Source organism: Macaca mulatta, chromosome 5, assembly GCF_049350105.2.
Source record: "Macaca mulatta isolate MMU2019108-1 chromosome 5, T2T-MMU8v2.0, whole genome shotgun sequence".
Taxonomy (NCBI): Eukaryota; Metazoa; Chordata; class Mammalia; order Primates; family Cercopithecidae; genus Macaca; species Macaca mulatta.
This window is the reverse complement of record NC_133410.1, coordinates 195,041,188-195,065,840: the sequence shown is the minus strand read 5'-3', so window position 1 is coordinate 195,065,840 and position 24,653 is coordinate 195,041,188. Positions and strand designations below refer to the sequence as shown.

Below are 24,653 nucleotides of genomic sequence, written 5' to 3'. Positions count from 1 at the left end.
CAAAGGTATTTTCAAAAAGACGGAAAATAGGCTGTTCAGTGGCTGTTCAGTGGAAATGTATATAGCCATTTAGATTTTTTTTTTTTTTTTTTTAATGTTGTAAAGACTACATTTCACTTAACTTACGTTCTAACAGGCTTTAATGATTTGGTCAGTAGTTGCAGACTTGTCAGGAGGATTCTGGGTGATGTTTCAGGACTTAGTAAGCAGTTGAAGAACAGGTGGAATCTTCAGGTGGGCTCTTCTGGCCACTTCTTTGTTGCGTTTTTTTTGCAACGTTAATTATGCTTCTTATGGTACGTAAGAACCATACTTGAGAAATACTGTTTATTTCTCCTATGTCCATAGTACTATTGTGTTTCTGTATCTCCAATAGTATTTTAAAGAAATAGACAATATGCTTTGTTCCAGAATAAGTCCAGTAGTAGTTATTATAAAGACTGAAAACAAAACTGTTAAGAGTGAATTTTTTTCAACTTCGTTCAGCACCTGTGCTGAGGTCAGCATGGGATGGAATCACCGGGAAACCTTTATGAGATTGTACAGTCTGGGTCCTCGTGAGTGAAGAGCGTGATTTGGTGGCCCTGGCCCGGGGCGGGAAGAAGGGGGGTTTGGCGTTCACACCCCGTGATCCCGATGCACACCTCTGCAGGAAAAGGCTCAAGCAGTAGCGCCTTCCGAACAGTGTCCTCGGTGGGAGCGCCACTCTTCTGCTGACTCAGACCTTCAGGAATTTATTCCACATGCCTAGACCTCATTTCCTCATGTTTTAAGGTACAGGATTTGGGCTAGAGCGTCGTGAAAGACATTCTGGCTTTAGCAAACTTTGTTTTTACAGTAAGAGGGTACTTAGCACCCATGACCCATTTCATTAAAAATTTGCTGCAACTCAAAAACATTAGAAAAAGTCGTATAGAGGATATGCCACTTTAATATTTCTAAGAAGTCTGAGTTTTTTGTATACATGGCCGTATATTAATGTATATATTTAAGGCTTAAAAAATAATGTATTTGAGATTTTCGAGCCTAAGTTTAGTTTTCAGCCATCGAGTATTTCTATATTTTCACTCTGAGCTTTAAAATGTTTTAATATTTAAATTTATTTGAGTAATATGCTCGTTAAAGATTAAAGATTGCCACAATAAAGTAGTGTATAAAATGAAGTTCTCCTCTTCTCTTCCCTCCAGCCACCTGTTCCATTTCCCAGGAGTAGCCAGAAGTAATATTTCAGGGTTTAACGTGTCACAACTTGTGTGCACAGGAGTGTGCGTACACGTTACATCTGTACACATATATGCATGTCTCATCAGCACCTTGCCTTGCTGGTTTTTGTAGTACTCCTTATCTAAAAGTTACCCGAGCAGTGTCAGTTTCACAGTCTGCCCTTGAGTGTATTACGGGTGTTTTATTGTAATTGTCCTTAGTGTTGCTGATTCTTAAAGCACACTGAATGTCCCTGGGAGCAGTCCCTGCCACAGTCAGGATTGAAGGGTAGAAATCTAACTTCCAGATCCCGGTAGTAACAACTCCTGAAGAAATTACACTGAAGACCCCTACAACTTAAACGAGACACTTCCTTTACCACCAAATATACTATGATTACAGTTCTTAAACTTAGTATAGAGTAAATATATGAAAGTGTTTCAGAGAAATCATTGGGTGAAAATGGTGTGTACCTAAAGTGCATGCTTGCAGTCAAGGGTTGGTCAAAATAATGCTGTGCTGAATAAAACATTGTGAGAAAGGGATGGATCCCAGAGGACTCCTTCCTGCAAAAGGACCTGGGCTTGCTGGAGAGAACGTTCGAATCCTAGAGGAAAGTGAGATCACTGAATAATTTTGTTGTATAGTCATTATACGTATTAAATAGGATTATGATAGATACATTCAGAGTTGTCTATGTGAATTAAGAGCTTGGACTCTGGAATCAGACTTGGGGTCAAATCTCAGCGTTGCATTTAGCTGGCTATGATTTTATCTCTCCAAACCTCAGTTATCTTAAAAATAAACATAGTATATTGATAGGTCGCTTCTAGGGTTGCTGTTAGTACCCAGTGAGAGTGACGTATGTAAAATGCCTAGCCCAGAGCTGGGTCTTGGGAAGCACATAATTCGTGTTGGCTAAAAAGCGAACTGTGAGAGAACAGTTTAATATTCACCTCTGCCTTTTACATGTAGGGGTTGTTTCTTTAAATAAATTGTATGCCTTTGAGGACAAGAGCCTTGACTTTTGTATATGTCTCTCATGGTGACATTCGGGAACAGTATTCTGAGCAGTTGAATAACGGTGCAGACTGAACAAGTGGGTGACTGAGATCGTAAACATTATGACATCACTACTGTTTATGAACATAGATTAATTTATTCACTTTTAGTGCTTAGGAAAAAGAAGCAAAAACAAAACAAAAAACTAGTAGTGATTCTCCGAGTCACAGCTAAGCACAGAGCCTCTTGGTTGTTACGTGTTCAAGTGAAGCAGCAAAGCAGCGATTCTGAAGCAGCCCTCTTCGTTGCCCGCTGAGCCAAGTGGAGACGCACAGCAGAGAACGGTGGGCAGGAGCGTGGCAGGGCAGTGTCAGCACAGTCAAAATCTGGGAAACTTTTCCTTGGTTTTTTTTTTTTTTCTATGTAGGATTAAGACAGATGTCTACAAAAATTTGGATTTAGATAAGTATTTTTGCTTCAAATTTTAACCACAGAAAAAGATTTTGAATATTGCAGATGTTAAAGTTTTTAGTTTTGACATTGGAGGTGCTATAAAGGATCAGACATAATGGGTGACTATTTAATTTAGATTATTTAAATTTAAAATTCAGTTCTTTGGTGACATTAGCTCCATTTCAAGCATGTAGTGGCCACATGTGGCCTGGTGCTACCATATTGGACAATGCAAATTATAGAACACACAAATCGTCACAGAAATTTCTGTTGGACAGTGCTTTTCTAGAACGTGTATGGCTGTGGTTCATGAATTATTGTAAAATAAAAGGGTGGAAAGGCTGAAATCATTGTAGGGGGTAGAGGAAAATAACCAGAGTAAAAGAAAGGTATCAGGTGACCAGATTTTTACCTTTTTCCCTTGATCTTTTCCCTTCCTCTGCTCATTCTCTAGTAGAGTGATTGAAAAGTGGTTCCAAGTAAGTTTCCTTCCAGGTGAGGTGAACACAGGGCTGCAGAGTTTCCTTCCTTTAGAGCCAGGACCCTGTCCTTTACAGTATGGGGTTGTCGATGACTCTTACTACAGATCGCAAGTGCTTGCTCTCTCGTTGCAGTTGGACCTGAATCCTATTCAGAAATCCTATATTTTTCCTTCTCTAGCTGCCATCTTTCATATATATGAATGGGACAGTCTCACTCTGTCACCTAGTCTCAATTGCAGTGGCCTGCTCTTGGCTCACTGCAACCTCCGCTTCCCAGGTTCAAATGAGTCTCACGCCTTAGCCTCCCAAGTAGCTGGGATTACAGGTGCACGCCACCACACCCAGCTAATTTTTGAATTTTTAGTAGAGATCGGGTTTCTCCATGTTGACCAGGCTGGTCTCGAACTCCTACCTTCAAGTGATTAACCTGCCTTGGCCTCCCAAAGTGCTGGGATTATGCCATCTATTTTTATCCACAGTGCTGATGTTGCACTTTATTTTTTACAGAACCAAAGTCTTCATGCCCCCCTGGTTTCTTTCACTTTTAATGTAGACTTACTAGATTTATTGAACCCCCAACTTCAGTACTTTGCTAAATGACATTGAGTAAGCAACTTAATCTCTCTAAGCCTGTAAAAACTGGGATATCTTCACATATTTACACATACATATGTGAAGATATACACATATACATATGTGGAGATATCTCAATTTTTTACAGGCTTAGAGAGTTTATATATATATATACATATACACACACACACATATGTAATGAAGTATATATTAAAACATAATACCTTGGCTAACAAACTGTCAAAATTGAGTGGCTTGAAATAACTGTCATAATTTAGGTTAGGGCTCTGCTGGACGATTCTTCCACTCTTGAAATAACTCATAATTTAGTTTAGGGTTCTGCTGGGCGCTTCTTCCACTCTTGTGCAGGGTTGGCTAGTGGCCAGCTGGTCCTCGGTGGCCTCACTCACATATCGGGCAATGGTGGGTGGGTTGTCTGCTGGAGCAGCACGAATGACTAGACCACATGTCTTCTCATCCAACGAAGTCCACACTTTCCTGGAACACAGAGTTGCTGGCAAGAGCCTTCTTCCTGCTTCCTGTTTTCTGTGTGTAGCTCCTGTGCCGTGTTCTCTGTTAGTGCCCTATAATCTAGCCTGTCTTATTGTTTCTCACATATAAAGTAGTCTTTGCCAACTTCTAGCCTTCATCCCGGTTTCTTGCAAACAAGACTGTCTTATCTCCACTTTCTGAGTGGACAGTACAACACAGTAGACTGAATGCACAGATCACTTCAGCTGCGTGGACCATGTCACAGGACTGTCTTCACCTGCTAGTCCTTTGATGTTCACTTTTACGTCTATCTACTTTGCAAAGTCTATTTTATCTCTTGAATTTTGAGAAGTTTGGAGATGGTTTTGCTATTGATTTATAATTGAAACATTATAGCTGATCTGACATTCTTTCTGTTCTAAATGAACTCATCTCTAAATGTCTAAAGTGGCATTGAAAGGCCATGAGTGGTTTTTAATGACGTTCATCAAGTGCCATAAAGTTTGGTTCCTGCGTTGTGCATACATTTATGGGGTGACCTGGTAACTGCTCATTGGTGAGAATATACTGTGTCTGCTGTCTCAGCCCACCTACATTTATCGTGGTTTTGTTATATAGAAAGCGTTTTTCTGGACCAAGGAAAAAAAATTTCTCGTTTTTCTTCCTTTCTATTTTTAATTATCAGTGCTTGGCAGAAGAGGAAGATAAAACACAAAGTTACAAAAAGAAAACAATTGCATATATGTTTTTCTGCTTTTGCCTCCTCTTTTATCTACTAACTTGCTTTTGTGGACCTATTAAATGACTGATGATGAATCATTCCTGTTTTTTCCTTACAGTTTATGAAAGTCACAGTTCAGAGTTCATGGAGAGTTGGAATACTATAACGCAGCCGATTACACAGTTAGGTGTGAAAAATAGGGAGAAAAAAAACACTCATCTGAGCCTCAAGAGAACGAAATCCTACTCCTGGTTTTGTTAATGACTTACTAGTGGACTTGGAAAATTTTAACTTCCCTTTGGTTCAGGCAACTGAACTTGATAATCTTAAAGGTTTCTCTTTAGTTCTGAAGTTCTGTACAGTTTCCTTTAAGTATATATCTTTCTGGAATTTGGCAAAAATATTGCAGATGAGCACAGATGTCGAAAATGAAAGAAGTGGATATACTTACGAGGACACTTCCTACCTACTAGGCTACTAACAGGTAGTGGGTACATGGAGCAGTTGTACTTTGGAAGTATGTTTGAAGTAGATGTTTCAGGTGGGCAGGGGTCGGGGGGTGATGAGCTGGAGTGATGCTCACAGAGGCATGAGTGGGCGTGAACACAGAACGCGTTCGATAGATTGTTTCGCATGGCCAGCGTGCAGGGGGTTCGGGTAGCATTCCTGGGGGTCAGGCACACAGTGTGCAGATTGCTGTAAGATAAAGTACACCTCTAAAAGACACCCAGAACGCCTAGTATTTCATTGCTTCATTAGGAAATTCTGTTTTCATTCTGTATGAAAATCCCACAAGAAGCCTTAATTTTACCCTAATTTTTTTGCAGAGGGGTGCACCACCTAGTGCCGCCCCCATAGGACACTCGTGCACGGCCTTTCTCTGGAGATGGCATTAGGGAAAAGCGCTATGGCAGCCTTGCTAAGATTCTTTTTGCTAAGAGTGTTGTGAATTCAGAAAGGTTTTTTTGTTGTTATTTGTTTGTTTTGTCAGTCTGAAATATCTTATGTGTTCTTCACAGAGAAGTAAATGCAACTTCCAGGGTTTCTTGCAGGACCTTGATTTGTGAATTGTGTCTCGTGTGTAGACCGGTGCTGTCCAGCAGCTTCCTGCGTGGGGAGCACATCTGCGTCTGCCTTGCTCCATGCTGTCGTCACTGGCCCACAGGGGCTGCGGCACCCTGGAAATTGGCTTAGTGTGATTGAGAAACTGAAGCGTAAACTTTACTGAATTTTAATTAATTTAAATTTCACTGGCCTCGGGTGGCGACTGTAGTTGTTAGCGGGGGTCTAGATCTTCGTCTTCTCTTTTGTCGTTTACGGTTACATGCGAGACAATCTCCTCTTCGTAAAAGAAATACTTCTCCAGGTCTGCTTCCTGCCTCACTTTCTCTTTCCTTCCAGGCTTCTCTGAAGTACGTCCTCCTTAAAATCCCTTGCTTTTGGCTTCTGGGAAACCAAGCTTCTCTTCCAGCAGATTGCTTCCTAGGCTGAAAATCAGCCTGCTATTTTCTTTACCTTTTTTATAGGTCCACTGTTCTCTTTAGTTTTCATACTCACTTCTGTGCTTGTGGTCTGAAGCACACCTGTCTGTGTGCCCACAACTTCTTCCCTGCACTTCAGATCTGTGCTTCTTAATACCTGCAGCGTGCTGCTGCCGGCACCTGACGACCTATCGCAGCACCTGGTACACACCCTGCCTATAAGTATGTACTAAAGGGTTCTCTGTTGGCTCACTTATATCATTTTCAGGTTTACAGGAGTTTATGTATCTCTCTCACTCTAGATCATATTTTTAATTCTGCTATTTCATGGTTTTAAGAAATTCACATGTTCACACATTTAAGTGTTTCTTGAGGGTAAGAGAGAGAGAGAGCTGCATGAGCAAGCTATGCAAGAAAGACAGTCTGTGTCCTCATGGGTTTTCCAGTATAGAAAAGAGACTTATTTTTAAATGAGGGGCTTTAATACTGTGGAGTAATATCATGATAGAAGAAATATTAGGACTTGGAGAATCCAGCAGCAGGAACCCACGCGAGTCCCCGCAGTGAGTTTAAACCCACTTCAGTGTAAACGGAGGGGTGAGACAGTGACTCGGGGTAGTCAGACTGAAATGGAAAGAAAGGGGCATTACCATTCATTGCATTGGGATGGGATTAATGGTCCATCTGAGTTAACAGAGGAGAATTAATTTGAGGCCTATAGAACATGCAGATAATTTCAGACCCAGGAAGGAGGTGGTCAGGTAGCCTTTTGACTTTTTGTGGATTTTTTTTTTTTTTAGACAGAGGCTTGCTCTGTCACCCAAGCTGAGTGCAGTGGTACAATCTCAGCTCACTGCGGCCTCCTCCTCCCTGGTTCAAGCAATTTTTCTGCCTCAGCCTCCTGAGTAGCTGGGATTACAGGTACATGCCACCATGCTGGCTAGTTTTTTGTATTTTTAGTAGAGACAGGGTTTTGCCATGTTGGCCAGGCTGGTCTCGAACTTCTTAGCTCAGGTGATCCGCCCGCCTCAGCCTCCCAAAGTGCTGGGATTGCAGGTATTAGCCAGCACGCCCAGCCTTTTGACGTGGAATTGGTAGTAGGGACACAGGTACAGCTTTCGTTAGCCTTCTTGTGTGCTGTAAGTAAATCGTAGAGTGAGGAATTGTATTTGCTCACAAGTATTTGCACAGTGCTGTCTGGTGAGTGATTAAGTGCCCTCCAGAAGAATACTGTTTTCCTGTGAATGTGTCAAGCTGCTCTTCCACGTGATGTTACCATCGATCACGACTTCCTGGTGGACACATTACAATAATTAGATGTGGGACTAATCAAATGGCTTCTTGTCGTTCCTGAACTATTTACAACCACAGTTAGGAGAGGGTGGTACATTTTTGGTAGGGGAAAAAAGATTTAACTTAAAAGGTTTTTGACTAATGAAAATTAAGCTTGTGCCACATTTAAGTGTCATTTTTACACCCTTAAGCAGTGTGAAGCATTTCCCTTTAGCCCCTTTTAATCTATACGTGTGGTCTGGGAAAACCCCAGTGTGGAGGTATGATATAGTCTTCTGTTGTCCTTGTTAAAAAGAGAACACTGTGTCGAATTGTGAGGAAAATAGTGTTGATTTAGATTCTTAGTAACTACTTAAGGAAAAAAGAAACCTTTGAATTAAATGAAAACACAAAGCTTTCACTTACAACTGCGGAGAAACATTTTGAATATCCCTTAATTGATAGTTCAGTGAAATTAGTTAAGATTATGGGAGAAAATAAATTAGATTAATAAAGTCTATTCCTAAATGTGAATTATTTGAAGTATTTCCCTATGGAGGAAAAAAAAAAAAAAAAAAAACGCTGGCAGGAGAGCGTTTAGCCCTGGTAATTGTCCTGCCACACAGGCTCCACCTGATTTTAAGGTCAGAGGTGCAGATCATGCTGGGTGCACCTGTCACCATCAACACAGATTGGGGATGACATTTTAGTGGTTAGGGGAATTTTGTTTGTGGTTTTGGTGAAGCACAAGAATACATTTTATAAATTGTAATTACCTTCTAGTTCCAACATATGCTGACAGTTGAGCAGTTATTAAAGTTCTCAAGAGAGTTCAAAACTCGTACAGATATCCTAGTTTGATAGGAAATTTTTTTTTCTAGAATATGGAATTTGAGAATCATTAATTTTCTTGTATGAGAAATTAAATGAGCAAGATTACCCAGAAAATTACATTGCTTTTTATAACAGTTCTTTATTTATGAGAGTGGATAATTCAAAGATAATAAATTAGAGTTAACATTTTATTTTCAATAGCCCTTTTTTTAATACAGTTGTAGAAGTTATTTCTGTCAACTCTCAGTTATCTCTTGAGCAGTTAAAGGAGATGGATGAGATTGAAATCCTATATAACTTCATCTCACTTTAAAAAATCTTTTCTGACAAATTGTGTATTGAAATCACTAACAAACAGAAAATGTAACTGATTTGAGTTTTTCTACTTTCTTACTATTTGTCATTTATCCAATATATTTATGAGTCATTAAAGTAAGAAAGTATAAAGTATGCTATTGTTTGTAGACAAAATAACTAACCATACCTGGAAATTAAATTTCTTTAGTAAGAAATTTCTTTCTTCTTTTTTTCTTGAGAAGAAATTCGCTTAGACTTTTAAAAGAGTTTGGTTTTGTTTTATATTTTATTTTTGAGACGGAGTCTCACTGTGTTGCCCAGGCTGGAGTGCACTGGTGTGATCTCTGCTCACAGCAACCTGCACCTCCCAGGTTCAAGCAGTTCCTGCCTCAGTCTCCCAAGTAGCTGGGATTACAGTCACGCGTCACCTCGCCTGATTAATTTTTGTATTTTTTGTAGAGACAGGGTTTCACCATGTTGGCCAGGCTGGCCTCCAACTCCTGACCTCAAGTGATCCACCCGCCTGGGCCTCCCAGAGTGCTGGGATTACAGGCGTGAGCTCCCTGTGCCTGGCCAAGAGTGTGATTTTAATTGCAATATTTTGTAATTGACCTTATTTTGTGAGGATTAATGAACTGTTACCATTTTACAGGTCTCATCACAACTACATCAAGGAAGCTAGACCGAGAACAGCAAGATGAACACATATTAGAGGTATTTTTTTTAATCTTTAATACTTAAAGATTCAGTTATAAGTATCATGAAAGAACAATCTTGTTCCCATAAACCAGTATTCTTAGCTATTAATATTTTGTTGTATTAATATTATTTACTGGTTATTAGGAAAAAGGAATATAAGGAAATTGTTAATGAATGTAGCTCTTGTGCCCTTTATCCGTCAATGACATTCCCAGAATGCATGGCCACTGTCATGGACCCCATTCCGATCTTTGTGTTTTATGCTCACGCAGACACACGGGGCAAACAGAACAGTAAACAGTGTCACGTGGCATTCATTTGCATTTACCTAAGTGATATTTTTCTGTATACATCTTTTTTTCCCCCTTACTATTATGTTTTGAGATATATTTATGTTGGTGTTTATAGATCTATTTCAACCTTTTTAACTAGAGGTAATTTGTTTCCAGATTCATTTTTTTGCTCTTAAACAATTGCATTATTTTTGCATTTTAAACTGTGAATTACTTAGTTGGTGCTTCTTAAATGCCTCAAAAGTAAAAGTAGATGGAAGTCTCAGATGTGCTCTTCTAGAAAGTTCTAATAAGCCATTCTCATGGCTACTTTACAATGCCTTTTAGGCCTTAGAAAACCCACAGCTGCTTATCATTTATTGGTCACCTGGTTTTTGGCTAATAGTAAATCCATTGCAGAAAAAGACCACGAGTAACTTGGAGAGGGAAGGTGGAGCGTAACGTGGACGGAGGTTGATGAGATCGCAGGTCTGTGTCATCAGGAAGCGGCTAAGAGACAGGCAGAGCGCGGAGAGGCCCCGTAGAGAGATCCCTGTGTCCCGTGTGGAAGGCTGGTGTTCACTGTCAGAGTCAGGCTTGGAAAGACCACCTGCCTTTGTTTAATTGAGTTATCAGCGCTCTTCTTCCACTCTAACAGTATAAGTAACAAAATTCTAAACTGTAACTTCTGAAAATTTCTTTTAATATTGCTGTTTATAATGCCTGCTTAATTTCATTTTATCCTTGGTCAAGTTTTCTTAACGTTGTCAGTAAATACTTAGTTTTTTGTAGTTGTGCAGTGTGTGTCTGTGTGCGTGCATGCGTACACATGTGTGTGCATGGGAATTGGGAATCCCCTCTGGGAAAGGTGGTTTCACGGCCACGGTGCTTTCCCCGTTAGGAACTGCTTCATCTACTACATCTGAGTTTTTAGTTCTTAGAGTGTCAAGGTCCCTTGAATTCATTTTCTTTATGATAGAGCAGAGTTTTGAATTTTCATTCTCTCACTACAAGGATTGACAGAAGGGGCGAGTGCGGTGGCTGACAAAAATAAACAGATGGGAAGATAGGAGAGCAGTAGTTACATTGACATTTTGCTCCAGTCCTTGCAAATTTCACATTAATTGCATACCTCACTCCAGAGCCCTCTTTTCTCAGTGAGTATCAAAGGCTAGGTGGAAGCAGATACCAGATGTATAGCACTTTGAAAGTAATTTTTGGACATTGATGGGAAATAAATTTCCCCTTCAGCATACATAATTTGTATATTTTTCAGTAGGGTCCTTTTGGTGTGGTGTATTTGAGAGCCAGTGCTGGCATTGATTTGGCTGTCTTACAGATAGTGTGTCTGCATTACGTGTTGAAAGCTGTGACTAGCTACTGGTTCTTGAACCCAAAGTTAGGAACAATTTGGTGATGAATACTAAAAAACATAGTGCTTGCTTGTATTTCTCTTTCTTGTTTTTCTAAAGCTCATATGCCAACTGATGAAAAGGAAATGTTTCGAGAGTTTAAAATTAGAGTACCAATACTTTTATTTTGAAAAAGCTTAGGAAGGTAAATAATACAAAGCAAAGCAACTACTTAAATATTTTTGACAAGCACCATCAGGGTATAGTCACACTTTAATAATCAGGATTTACAACTGCCAGACTTCAGTCTACTTGACTGTTTTTAGTGTTTTGGTAATTCATTTGGAAGAAGGTGGGGTGTGGATGAGGGGAGAATAAGCATTACTAATATCATTACTTTTAATGTACCCATTGACATAAACGTGAACATTTGATTTAAGGGTGAAATGGTCTCTTATGGATATGGAAACAGTCATCAGTGCAGTCCTCAAGACTCTCTGATATTTTTTCCGAAATAGAATATAAGAATGTATGGATAGTTTACTTAAAATGAAAGTTATCATCATTTTACTGAAAATCTATTTAATGAGTTGGTCTTAAATTTAAATGTTTAGGTCCACTCCTATAAAACATCTGTAGAGGAAAATAGCCAAAATAAAATGGTGATTACTAGTATTAAAAGGTGTGCTATTTATTTAACACATACTTTTAAATGGACAATTTAGTATATTTTATTGATGAAGTTTAACATTTTTTACGTGATATTTGGAAATTTTATTTTTAAGTATGTAGAGTGTATTGTTTTTAAGAAGACTCTTTAAATGTGTAAGGCCGAATCTTCACGTATCTCTTTCACGGCCTAAAGGTATTAAGTTTTTGGTAGCTTAACGTTTGCGTGAGGTTCACTTTCCAAGTTACCCTAGTGTGAGAAGAGAGCCGGCATGGTCAGGAAGGCGTGCAGGGGTGCGGCTGTTTCGTTCTTAGCCCTGTCTGCACCCGTGACTCTCTCCCTGTAGAGATAGGAGGTGCTGCCTCACCTCCTTCCAGCGCTGTTGTTGGAATGAGGAGCTGCTGTGTCTGAGTCCTCGTGCCCTGCAAAAGGTAGAGCTTTACACACATGCGGAGTAGCATTAGGAAGAAGATCCTTTTTATATAGTGTATCTTAACATGTTTATCTGTTAACTTTAAAATAACAGGTTACTGTGACAGACAATGGTAGTCCCCCCAAATCAACCATTGCAAGAGTCATTGTGAAAATCCTTGATGAAAATGACAACAAACCTCAGTTTCTGCAAAAGTTCTACAAAATCAGACTCCCTGAGCGGGAAAAGCCAGACCGAGAAAGAAATGCCAGACGGGAGCCCCTGTATCGCGTTATAGCCACCGACAAAGATGAAGGCCCCAATGCAGAAATCTCCTACAGCATCGAAGAAGGGAATGAGCACGGCAAATTCTTCATTGAACCGAAAACTGGGGTGGTTTCGTCCAAGAAGTTTTCAGCAGCTGGAGAATATGATATTCTTTCCGTGAGTTAAGATTGTAGTAGTGTAATTTTTTATATGTTGTGACTATAAACCTTATTTTGCATTTCTTCTTTAGTAACTTTATTTCTGTTTTGTAAATGGCTGAAGTGTTTGTGACCTAATGGCCCCATTAGGCAGTGCCGGATGATGTTGGAGAAGCATGGGTTTGTTTTTCCTTTTCATCTGTCACTCAGGGTGCTCATTGTTTCTGTTGCATTTGGTCATGAAATCATTGTTCTTTCATCAAGCATTCAGCACACAGTATACAAATGTTAAATGTTTGAAATTGGCTCAGTTTAAGACCAAACCAGTCTGTGCTCCATTCATTTCTGGGTGGTAACTTCTGATTTGCTGTTTTTAATCCCTTCTGCCCAAATGTTACAGATTAAGGCAGTTGACAATGGTCGCCCTCAAAAGTCATCGACCACCAGACTCCACATTGAATGGATCTCCAAACCCAAACCGTCCCCGGAGCCCATTTCATTTGAAGAATCATTTTTTACCTTTACTGTGATGGAAAGTGACCCCGTTGCTCACATGATTGGAGTAATATCTGTTGAGCCTCCTGGCATACCTCTTTGGTTTGACATCACGGGTAAGCATTCCTCCTCGTTTTCGTTGTCCTTACGGGTTACACTGAGGAGAATCTGCATACGGTTTGATGAGTTTTGGGCACGTGTCAGGATTTAAAATTGGGAATACAATTGACAGGTGGAGAATTTGCTTTAAACCATAATATTTTGATTGCAAAATTTTTCACAATATATAGCATATATTAAACTTGTTTAAAATAGGTCCTCTATTCTACCAAGTTATTAATTTAAAAGTAAAAATTTTTAAAAGTTCATCAAAGAGTTACAGACAAAAGCCCTGAATGTTTTGGTCCAAAAGCACAACTTCTTAATGTTTAATTATTGATAACATAACCACTAAAAACATTGTTATTTTTAGTGAATATGATTGGAACATTTAAAGTAACTATGCCTGTGTGACTGTCACATGTCAATATTTAAGAGGGAATAAGCTTACAAATTTTGATTCGTGTACCTTTAAAGTTATGGTACCAGCTATGGGTTTTTAGTTTTATTTACCTCATTTTCAACAGGAATGAGGATTCATTAGATTATTTCGTCCTCCAGTAAAGTTTACTTGCTAAAGCCATTTCTTCTTATTTGTCATGTAGTTTAGGTAAGACATTGAATGTAATACCCTAGTCAACATATTTTTTAAATTTCACATTAGACTTTGGCATCTTAGATTTTTTTGTTTGTTTGTTTCCTCACATTTTAGTTACAAGGGTATTTAAGAACAAGTGTATCTGTTGCGATTCATTTCTCTAGGGGAGACTTTATGTCCGTTTTTCCTCTTCTACCCCTTAGTCATGTTACCCCCAAGCCCCCAAAGTTGCGGCTGATGGACCCAGACCCCTGGGCGTGTCGGGCCAGGCCTTACCTTTGGAACTTTCATGCTAAATGGTTGGGCTCTTTTACCAGTTTGGTGATTGTATGAAATCCATGTCATCAACACCTATGAAACTCTTATGGCATACTTTTAAGGGAAGGGGAAAAAGAGACTGTTTTCATAGTTAACGATACTCAAAATCGTTTGTTTGCTTTCTGTTAACTTTTATCACATTTCCAGATCGACAGGCTGCTGCTGTGCAGTACCTGACCTCGCTGTGTAACCTTGCTGTGCTTGGACCTGGTTTGATTGATTGCTCTTATTCTGTGCTTGCTTTCCATGCGTGCTTGCTTCTTTTTGGCTGTGCCAGGAGACACGCTTGCTAGAGAAGTTTTTTACATCTTTCAGATGACTTGTGACCCGAACTGTACAGCAGAAGGTATCTGCTGAGATCACATAATTTGCCTCAGATTATGAGATCTAAAATAAAAGCCTTGTTTTTTTTTTAACTTTTTTATTTCCAATGACTATCTTCCATTGCTGTTTTTTTTTTTTTTTTTTTTTCCATAGTGTGCGCATGGTCACCCATCCCATTCGCCGGCGTGTTGACACGTAATGCTCACCTTGCCCTGTGGTTTTCGGTTTCTCTTAAGACGTCGTGTGTGTTGTTTTGTTTCTTGGTTAGATTTAGTAGTAGAATTTCATCATGACATTAAGCCTCTATTTTCTTTCATTCCATTTCATTTTATATCTAGGTCAATGGATTTGAAAAGAGAGTTTTATCAAAAATATTTGGATAATATTAGTAGGATAGAAACTGTTATTTCATTAGGCTTTGTGTTTGTCAAAAATGAGAAAAAAAATATTTTCAAATAGTTTATAGTAGCCAGGACTAATTGAAGTTAACTACCACTATTTTTTTTTTAGAGTTAACATTGATTTTTAATAGCTATTTTATTAGGCCAATTTGCTCAAAGTATCAGAAAGTTTTCTTAGTAAGTAAACTTTTAAATGGCCCAGTGATGGTTTGTATAACTACTAAGATACAGATTGAAGAGAAATTCAGAACCCCTGAAAAAGCAAATTGAAAGTAACTCACTGGCAGTATTAGCAATGTCTTTGTTTTCAGAGTTGCTTTCTTGCTTTTTTTCAGTTAGTTGCTTCCTGGACAATTAGGGTTCACTTTGCCATAACAAGCATTGTCTTTCTAATTGGCCACTCTTGTCTTTCAAAATGCTCCTCCTTGGAAACTCTTTGCTAGTACATTAGAAGCTTTTTTCAGTGCCATTAAGTATTAGAAAGCCACAAAATAAACTACAGAGTGTTATCCTGTGACTGTTTTTACTTTTTTTGTCCCAATTTAAACTAGGTGGCAACTATGACAGTCACTTCGATGTGGACAAGGGAACTGGAACCATCATTGTTGCCAAACCTCTCGATGCAGAACAGAAGTCAAACTACAACCTCACAGTCGAGGCCACAGATGGAACCACCACTATCCTCACTCAGGTAAGTGAATTACTAGTGATGCGGCTGTCAGAGGAGGATGGAGACAACATTCTGACTTGGAGGGGTCCACAGGAAGTATGAGCGGTGGATTCTGCCCTGTGAGGGTCTAAAATCAGAAGAGTTTGTGTGTTGGTAAAGTTTACAGACATGCACACTAAGAATTTTTATTTAGGGAAAGAAAATTCCATATCCCAATTTAGGTTTTGCATATAATTAAGCAGTTTTGATAATTTTGAGGGAAGACTTCAAAAACAAAACCAGACCAACGTTATGCCATCAAAATCTTCGAATTTTATGCTCATTTTAAACTATATTAACGTAAAGTACATCACTATTGAGAATGAATTGTTTAAATCAATTTCAGTAAAACTGGATAGAGTGATTCATCTTCTAAATCACTTTTTTTGGATTCCTCCTGGCTATGTAAAATAACTAATAAAATTGTTCTCATCATTCCTTTAACACCTTTATTTGCTCCTATCTGATAATTGAGATGGCCAGATTATGGGGATTTCACACTTACGTGTTAAAATCCTGTAAGTTAAATTTAAATTATCTTCTTTCTTACTACTTTTCTTTGGTTCTCAGTGTGGGCCGTTTGAAGTGTACAGAAGGAATATTCCTAGAGAGAAGAATCATCGTGAGGTTTCAGGAGCGAGCAGAGTGTCATTCACTCATTTCTTTAACAAGTATTTGTTGAATACTTGTCACATGCCAGGTACCATTCTGGAAGGTGAATAGCAGGAAACAAAACAGGCAGCAATCTTGCCTTCTTGGAGCTTTCACGAGGCTGGTAGAAGCTAAAGGTGTATTTATAACCTACTGTGGCCTAAATGAAAAAGAAAGAAGTTAAATGTCAGAGAACAAGATGCTTCTGAGTTTCAGTTTTCTAGCATTAGATTACACTGTTTTAAATCCTAAGCGAGCCAGATCATCTGCTAAGTCATTGAGCTGCATTAAAAGATAAAAATTATCGTCTGTGCTGTCTTTTCGATTAATAAATGGGTAGATAATTTAAAGCCATTTACAAAAATATTTCTCTAAATGCTTGTGATTTTTAGTGTATATAAAATTGATATATGTATGCTGTATGCTTTTGGGGTCATTTTGAGATTGTCTTGTAAAAGTTCTAGTATGGTGTGAAAATTTCAATTTAGTTGGTAGCTGTTCTCATTCTAGAAACAAGCAAAATCTATTGATTTTCTCTCTTTAAACATAAGCCCTTGTAAAATTTTAGAGCACAAAAATGAGAATAAAAACATCATAAATTATAATAAATCTAACAGGATAATTCTGAGAGAAGGATTTAAGGGGCATAACTGTAGACCAGTTCACAGAATCGACTACCCAGAAATCTAACAAAAGGAGCTTCATAAACAGTGGCGATGGCCGTCTTTGCCAAGCATTCTCATTACTAAAGGCAACACCTCTATGAATAATTAGCAGTGCAACTCTTTCCCAATAATTGTATTTTTAATTAGTGCAGTGAAAAGTTTAGCATGAAATATGATGTGTATCGACTAAAATTCCTGTAAAACCCAGGAAAGAGAGTCTAGTTTTCTTCCTTGGGAACACAGAATATCTTAAATTTCATTGTTTCAGAAGTATAAAGATACTTCTGTAACTTATTTTGGGCCATTGTCATAGGCTCTAGATGCTATCCTAATTGCTGACAGGGAAAGGCAGTCAGACTGTAGGAGAACGGTGAGCCCAGGTTGACCTGTTAAGGTGTGGGACAAAGGGAATGATTTGTGTTTAGATTATTTTTCCTCTTCAGCTGAGAACCTGGAAATACGAATTTGGGCGGGAGCAGGTGGAGCGGGGCAGCAGCTGCCACCTGGAGAAGAGCACAGGACTCAGCTGGGCAGTGAGAGGCACCAGGATACAGCGGGGATGGATTGAAGAGCAGAGGAATTAGCTGGGCGGTGAGACGCTAGGATACCGTGGGGATGGATTGGCACTTGGAAGTAACACTCAAAAATCAACAGAGCAGCCATTGTGTCTCCAGGTCAGGGGCAGCAGATGCCGATTTGAGAAGGTTTAGGTGAGCGTTGGTGGGTCAAGCAGGCAGCCTCCAGCAGAGGTAGGCGGCAGGACGGTGGGAGAATTGCCAGTGCCCTGCGGAAACAGCTCTTCTCCCAGCTTGCCTGTCCTGCGTGTGCGGCTTAGGATGCTGACCGCTATTGATTCCATTCACTTGGCTTTCTCTTGTATCTCCAGGTAACTTACCAAATCTAGTTACCTTTTGTTTTCTTTCTTTCAAACAGCTTTGCTTTCATATCTTCTTTCACTTTCTCTCGAGCATCAGCATCGTGGCCTCTGGAGCAGCTCGCTTGGTCGGAATCCCGGCTCCACCTCTTGTATTCCTTTCCAGAGGCAAATAGCTGTAACTCTCTGTGTGTCCATGTTCTCACCTGGAAAGTGGGGGTGGTGGTAATCATCCTCTTGGAGGTGTTAGGAAGGTTGATGAGATGACCCGCAGGGCGCTTGTTCTTCACTCCCCGAGAGCCTGTCACCAGTAAGCACTCAGAAAACCATAGTTTTGTTGCACATCAGCTCGGGTTTGGGCTCTTGTCCCACCGACACTCAGTTCACCTTCCAGTGCCATTCTTCATCCCTGCCGCTCATCTTGGAAGTGAGTTTCTTCTGACCAAAAGGAGCTGTGTAATCCTCCCACATCAGTTCTGGAGTCGAGGCTCTGCATATTTGATTCTGCCTTCTTCTTGCTCCTTTACTATATCATCCCTGAGTTCCAGGTCCTCTCCAACCTCTAAAAGGCAGGATGCTCCATCCCACTGCTTGCCCTCACGTCTTTGAGGCAGCCCTTCCTCATACTTACTCACCTGCCAACCAAAAATACATCCAAGAAATCATTGTCTCCCTCTTAAGAGCTTTCTGAACATCTCAGCCAGTCTCCGGACTCTTAAAAACTTACTTGATAGTATATGAGACATGGTTAGGCTGTGCACGTGCAGAACATTGCCTGGTGAGCCTGGTGGCTCTGTGAGGGCAGGGATTATTGCATGCTAATTTCACACCCACTGTGTTATGTAGGCAAGCATTGGGCATGGAAATGCACGATCAGTGTGTTTCTATTGAATTTTGCTTTTACTTTCAGTTCCTTCTACTTAATAATAGTTGAGCTTGGAGCAGGATTAAACTTCTCTGCCCAGTACCCAATACATGGGAAAAGTAATTTTTAAATGTATAGTGGACATTAATATATAATCTAATTTGTGGTAATTGCCTTTATAGTCATCCCTTCTGGATCATCATTGACCTGTAAAAGTGAGGCGTCTGTAGTTTTAAAGGTTTACATAGCTTTCACATGAAACCTTTCCATGGTTTGGTGGATGCATTTAGAATTCATACAAAATGTCATGTTATGTTTTTTTTAACTAAAACATCCTTGATGTTTTGGTCTTCTACGAGAACACTGATGTGGCCCTCACGGAAGGCCTCTGTTCACGGCCTTCTCCATGTGGTTAACAGCTCTGCCTGGGTCTCTGGCTCCTGTGCTGCTCGGACAGCAGATCCCTTTGTTCCGTGTGCCCCACGAAGCGCACTCCTGTGCTGCTCGGACAGCAGATCCCTTTGTTCCGTGTGCCCCACGAAGCGCACTCCTGTGCTGCTCGGACAAAAGATCCCTTTGTTCCGTGTGCCCCACGAGGCGCACTCCTGTGCTGCTCGGACAGCAGATCCCTTTGTTCCGTGTGCCCCATGAGGCGCACTCCTGTGCTGCTCGGACAGCAGATCCCTTTGTTCCGTGTGCCCCACGAGGCGCACTCCTGTGCTGCTCGGACAGCAGATCCCTTTGTTCCGTGTGCCCCACGAGGCGCACTCCTGTGCTGCTCGGACAGCAGATCCCTTTGTTCCGTGTGCCCCACGAGGCGCACTCCTGTGCTGCTCGGACAGCAGATCCCTTTGTTCCGTGTGCCCCACGAGGCGCACTCCTGTGCTGCTCGGACAGCAGATCCCTTTGTTCCGTGTGCCCCACGAAGCGCACTCCTGTGCTGCTCGGACAGCAGATCCCTTTGTTCCGTGTGCCCCACGAAGCGCACTCCTGTGCTGCTCGGACAGCAGATCCCTTTGTTCCGTGTGCCCCACGAAGCGCACTCCTGTGCTGCTCGGACAGCAGATCCCTTTGTTCCGTGTGCCCCACGAGGCGCACTCCTGTGCTGCTCGGACAGCGGATCCCTTTGTTCCGTGTGCCCCACGAAGCGCACTCCTGTGCTGCTCGGACAGCGGATCCCTTTGTTCCGTGTGCCCCACGAAGCGCAGTTTTCTTCTTCATAAGCTCTGAACCATGTTTTGTAATTGGCAGTGATTTCCACTGTGCCAAATCCATAGGTTTTTTTCATTATGAAAATTAATCCTCTTACTGTCAAAGTTTTGTTTGTTTCTAATTTAGCTTAGTACCAGGTTTCTTAACATTTGCTTTTTTTCCTCCAAAGGTTTTTACTTTATGTGGACACAATTAAGAGAGTTTATTTTTTCAGTCTATTAACTAAATTGCTTTTAGGGAGTAAACATATTTACTACATACATGTAGGTTTATGATTACAGAAATACGGTGATTTCTAAACACATTTCTTATTTTTTCTTTTTACATATTAAAAAAACCTATGATCTGGGGCTTGGGATGTCAAAAATGAGAATGAGAAATTTAGATAGTGTAATCATCTATCTTACTCACCTCAGTAGATTGGTAGTTGCAGATTCCAATCTGATATAAGAAATTAGTCTTCTATAAATCCTGGTAAAGTAAATTGTTATCTGTACATGAGTGATCTACAGATACCTTCTGTGTGGAGGCATAAGAGAAGTTAAGCCACATAAAGACGTGGCAAGTGTGAAAAGTATACACATTTTGTCTTCAGAGTTAGTTATAAGAATTCAGAAAGGTCATCATTATCTGACTCATATTTAGATAAGTAATACACCAGTGAGAAATGTTATAAGACATGTATGATTGTAGGTTTTTGTTGCCTTTCTCCTATTTGTATTTTATTTTGCCACAGTGTCATTCTTTCAATGTGCTTGACTTTTGTTCATGGTTCTTTAAGTATTAAAACATCGTAATTGCACATATTATTGTACGAGCCATTTTGTCATCCATTACAGGTATTCATCAAAGTAATAGACACAAATGACCATCGTCCTCAGTTTTCTACATCGAAGTATGAAGTTGTTATTCCTGAAGATACGGTGCCAGAGACAGAAATTTTGCACATCAGTGCTGTGGATCAGGATGAGAAAAACAGACTAATCTACACTCTGCAGGGCAGTAGAGATCCACTGAGTCTCAAGAAATTCCGTCTTGATCCTGCAACCGGCTCTCTCTATACTTCTGAGAAGCTCGATCATGAAGCCGTTCACCAGCACACCCTCACGGTCATGGTAGGCGCTCTGCCTCTCTCCTCTCACCATTGGTCCTGAGGCCTTTGTGGGATTAACTGTGATTTCCAATTAGTTATAAGAAAAACACCAATGGGATTGATAATGTGTCGATTCCTTTAGGTACGAGATCAAGATGTGCCTGTAAAACGCAACTTTGCAAGGATTGTGGTCAACGTCAGCGACACGAATGACCATGCCCCGTGGTTCACCGCTTCCTCCTACAAAGGGCGGGTGTATGAATCGGCGGCCGTCGGCTCGGTTGTGTTGCAGGTGACGGCGCTGGACAAGGACAAAGGGAAAAATGCCGAAGTGCTGTACTCGATTGAGTCAGGTATTTTTGGAGCATTCAGTGGCATTTTAAATTTGCAATTGTTAAAAGTCTGTTTCTACTTTTCCAATATCAGTTCTGGGTATTGAAGCATTTCTGTGTATCTGCCGCAATTGCTTAAATTGATCTCTAGATACAATTTTGCATATTAGGAGAAAGAGGATTTTTTTATTTTTATTTTTTATTTTTTAACTTTTAGCCCATCAGACAGTTTGGGGAAGTTCTGGGGGATTCACAGTATTAGCCCAGTTCAAGGCTCTGAGAAGCCCCACAGTATAGGAAACTTTATTTGACCAATTCAGTATTTCTGAAATTATTTTAACCACACTTTCTTCTATAATATTGGTTAAACACACTTAGGAAGATACTTGCCTAGTAATTTAACGTTTTACTTTTTTGTCAGAGAGTATTTTCTCTTCAGCAGAGCAGGAAGCTCCATATCAGTGTTGACTCATCTCGTTGTAATTGGCTCAAACCTCAGGAAGAGGTGCCTGCCCCTCCCACCCCTTCCACAGTTACCTGGATTTTTGCCCCTTGCCTTTAACAGGTGGATTTCCCTCATGGAACTGGGTTGAGGACTAGACCCCAGAGCTGGGGCCTGCTGGGGTGGGGCTTGAGGCAGTAAGGGCAGAAAAAAAAACAGCTGGAGCTGTGGGCCTGGACGGTTCCACAGAGGCCAAGAGATCCAGAGTCGGTTTATGCAGGGGTATCACCAGGAAGCAATCCCGGCATAGCAGGATGTTTTTGGTCTGTTTTCTGCGACCATTCTCTCATTCATTCATTCATTCATTCATTCATTCATTCTTTCCGTGGGCTGATGAAGCTCACTTATGTGCCAGGTGCTGTGTTAGGAGCATTCATCCTTGGGCATGGTAGGTAAGGGGTTGCCATTGGGTCCACAATGCATGTCTTGTGAAAGTTCCACCCCAGTGGAAACGGTTCTGTGCAGTCAGAGCTCACATTGCTTTAGGACTTCCTGCTCAGCCAGATCCTCTGAAAGTGATGAAATGTTGAGAAGACAGTTGACAGTTTTCCGTCTTCTTCAGCACCATTGTTAGTACAAGAAATACAGTCCCTTTCAGTCTTCTTTGTGATGAGTTTAGAGAATTAAAATCTTCCATTTAACTTGTGTTTTTTTTTTTTTTTTTTTTAAGTCTGTAGCTCTGCATACTTAGAAATGGTCTCTCCTAGGCGTTAGACTTGTTACAGGTACAGATTAACTATAGTTCAGGTAATCAAAATTGAGGGAAATGGAGAGTCATTTTAAGAAACTTACTGATGTGTTCTAAGTGGTTAAACTATGTTTATTTAACATATTTGAAATTTCATTTGTTTCCCTTAAAACAACCAAATTGAGTTCATTAGTCACAAATAAGATCTCATACACTGCCTGTGATTGCAGTGTTAAAATGTAGTGTAGTTAGTGCCTTGAATAAAGATGGAGTTTTTTCCACTGGTTCAGAAATTTGCAGTTAGAAAAACAGTGCATTCCATTTGTGCATGCCTGAGTACTGCAGTAAAGTAATTCTGCCGTAGACAAACTGACTGGGTTTGTGTAGGAGAAAACGTTAAACTTCCTCTTAGCTTTCACCGAATTTTCAACAACTGGGTGGTTAAAATGTGATTGTTGGTGTCTGAGTAAAAGCATGTGCATTCTTTGAATGCTTCTAATGACTGATAGGGTTAGGAATCTGGTATTCTGAGAATGGAACTCCCTCCTCAATGAATAGATAATACCAGTGGCCTATTCTGGCATAGAATTAGGGCTTTTAAGAAGCTATTTTTATAGTTTTGGTAATATAAAAATTATGCTCGGCAGTTACTTTGTAAGAGACCACTGCCATTAACATGCAGTAGAGTTTTGTGGAGGGTGTGTGGGCGTATGCTGGGGATGGAGGAGGTGGACATCTATTGGAATAGTACAAACTATAAAATGTTCATACAAATGCCTTTCATTTAAGTTTATTCATATTTACCTGCTTCTCATTTGTGTCAGATTACATTTAAAGTTCAAAAAGACTAGTTATAAATTCAGTACATAACACTGCATGTTTAACTAGCAGCAATTAATTGAGTAAAAGGTATTTTACCTGCTTCTCATTTGTGTCAGATTACATTTAAAGTTCAAAAAGACTAGTTATAAATTCAGTACATAACACTGCATGTTTAACTAGCAGCAATTAATTAAGTAAAAGGTTTGGTCTGATTAGGAGTCTTCAGGGAAAAAGGAATTAATTAGGAGATATTTTCAGTAACCATTGAGTTATATGCTAGAGACATGGCAGTGCCATACTCCGCATTGAGTTATATGCTAGAGACATGGCAGTGCCATACTCCGGTCTGTGTGGTGTTTTCTTCTTATGTCTTTTTTAAAAAGTAGATTATTAGAGCACTACTTCTAAACCATTTTAATACCTGGAAATAGAAGATACTCCATAAGTAAATACACTTGTTGATTAGAATTGGTTTTCTTCGCCAAACTTAAGTTCAATATAATTGCCTCGAGTCAATAGAGGGTGCCACTCTGCCGGTCAGTGGGCCCCAGCTGAACATCCAGAGTGTGTCCACAGAGGAAGAAACAGACTCCCCTTCACAGTTCTGTGTAATACACTTAATAGCTTAAGAGCAAAAATTAACCTATTTGTCTAGTTAATTGCCCTGTTCCCATACAGGGAACAATTTGAAGTTGTTTAAAAATCACTCATATTGTAGCTAAAGTCAGTGAATAAGCCCCCAGCCTCGTACAGACCTTTTCTGCCGCCGTAGGAAGTCGTTGACCACCACCCGTGCACCTCGGCGTCTCTGCACGTACCTATCGTTAGGCCAGGCAGGGGCACTCTCTGCCCCTCAGCAGCCCTCATTGTTTCTTCATGTAAACGTGATGCTGCTTTCCCGTCTGCAAATCTGATGACTTCTGCCTTAATCTGTATGTATGTGGGATCCATCTATCGCATGACGAGCTGGGTTCCTGTTTCACCTTGTTATCAGTGACATGCTCCAAGCTGTGTTCATCAGAGTCACGATGCCCCAGATAATAAAGGATGTTTCTGAACCTTGCATGGCCAATAAAGAGCAAGGTTGTGATCCATGCTGTAAAGAAAACACAGGGCGATGAGATGGAAACAGAATAGCGGGAGAGGATGCCTCAAACACTGGGGCTCTGAGATGAGTGTGCGCTCCTGATTGAGGACGAAGAGAATGCCCGCTTGGCTGCAGGGCCGGGAGCAAGTTTTGCAGAAAGCAGTGTGCTCTAGCGTCACCAGCCTCCTCCGCAGCAGAGAGTCTGTTCATCCCTCCACTCGAGGCCTTGCGTATTTGAAGCTTCATTGGCAAGATTATCCTGTACAAAGTAAGAGAGA

The 24,653-nt window shown here is 40.4% G+C and overlaps 1 protein-coding gene across 4 annotated transcripts in view; it reads left to right on the top strand.

Moving 5' to 3' along the window:
- FAT1 (FAT atypical cadherin 1) overlaps positions 1-24,653 on the top strand; it is a 142,685-nt gene that overhangs the window by 81,549 nt on the left and 36,483 nt on the right. For all 4 annotated transcript variants that reach the window (XM_078002554.1, XM_078002553.1, XM_015139660.3 and 1 more), the window contains exons 4-9: positions 9,463-9,524; positions 12,330-12,659; positions 13,041-13,251; positions 15,427-15,566; positions 20,691-20,966; positions 21,087-21,297. In XM_078002554.1, coding sequence (XP_077858680.1) covers positions 9,463-9,524; positions 12,330-12,659; positions 13,041-13,251; positions 15,427-15,566; positions 20,691-20,966; positions 21,087-21,297 — 1,230 coding nt within the window. The remainder of the gene's footprint in view (positions 1-9,462; positions 9,525-12,329; positions 12,660-13,040; positions 13,252-15,426; positions 15,567-20,690; positions 20,967-21,086; positions 21,298-24,653) is intronic.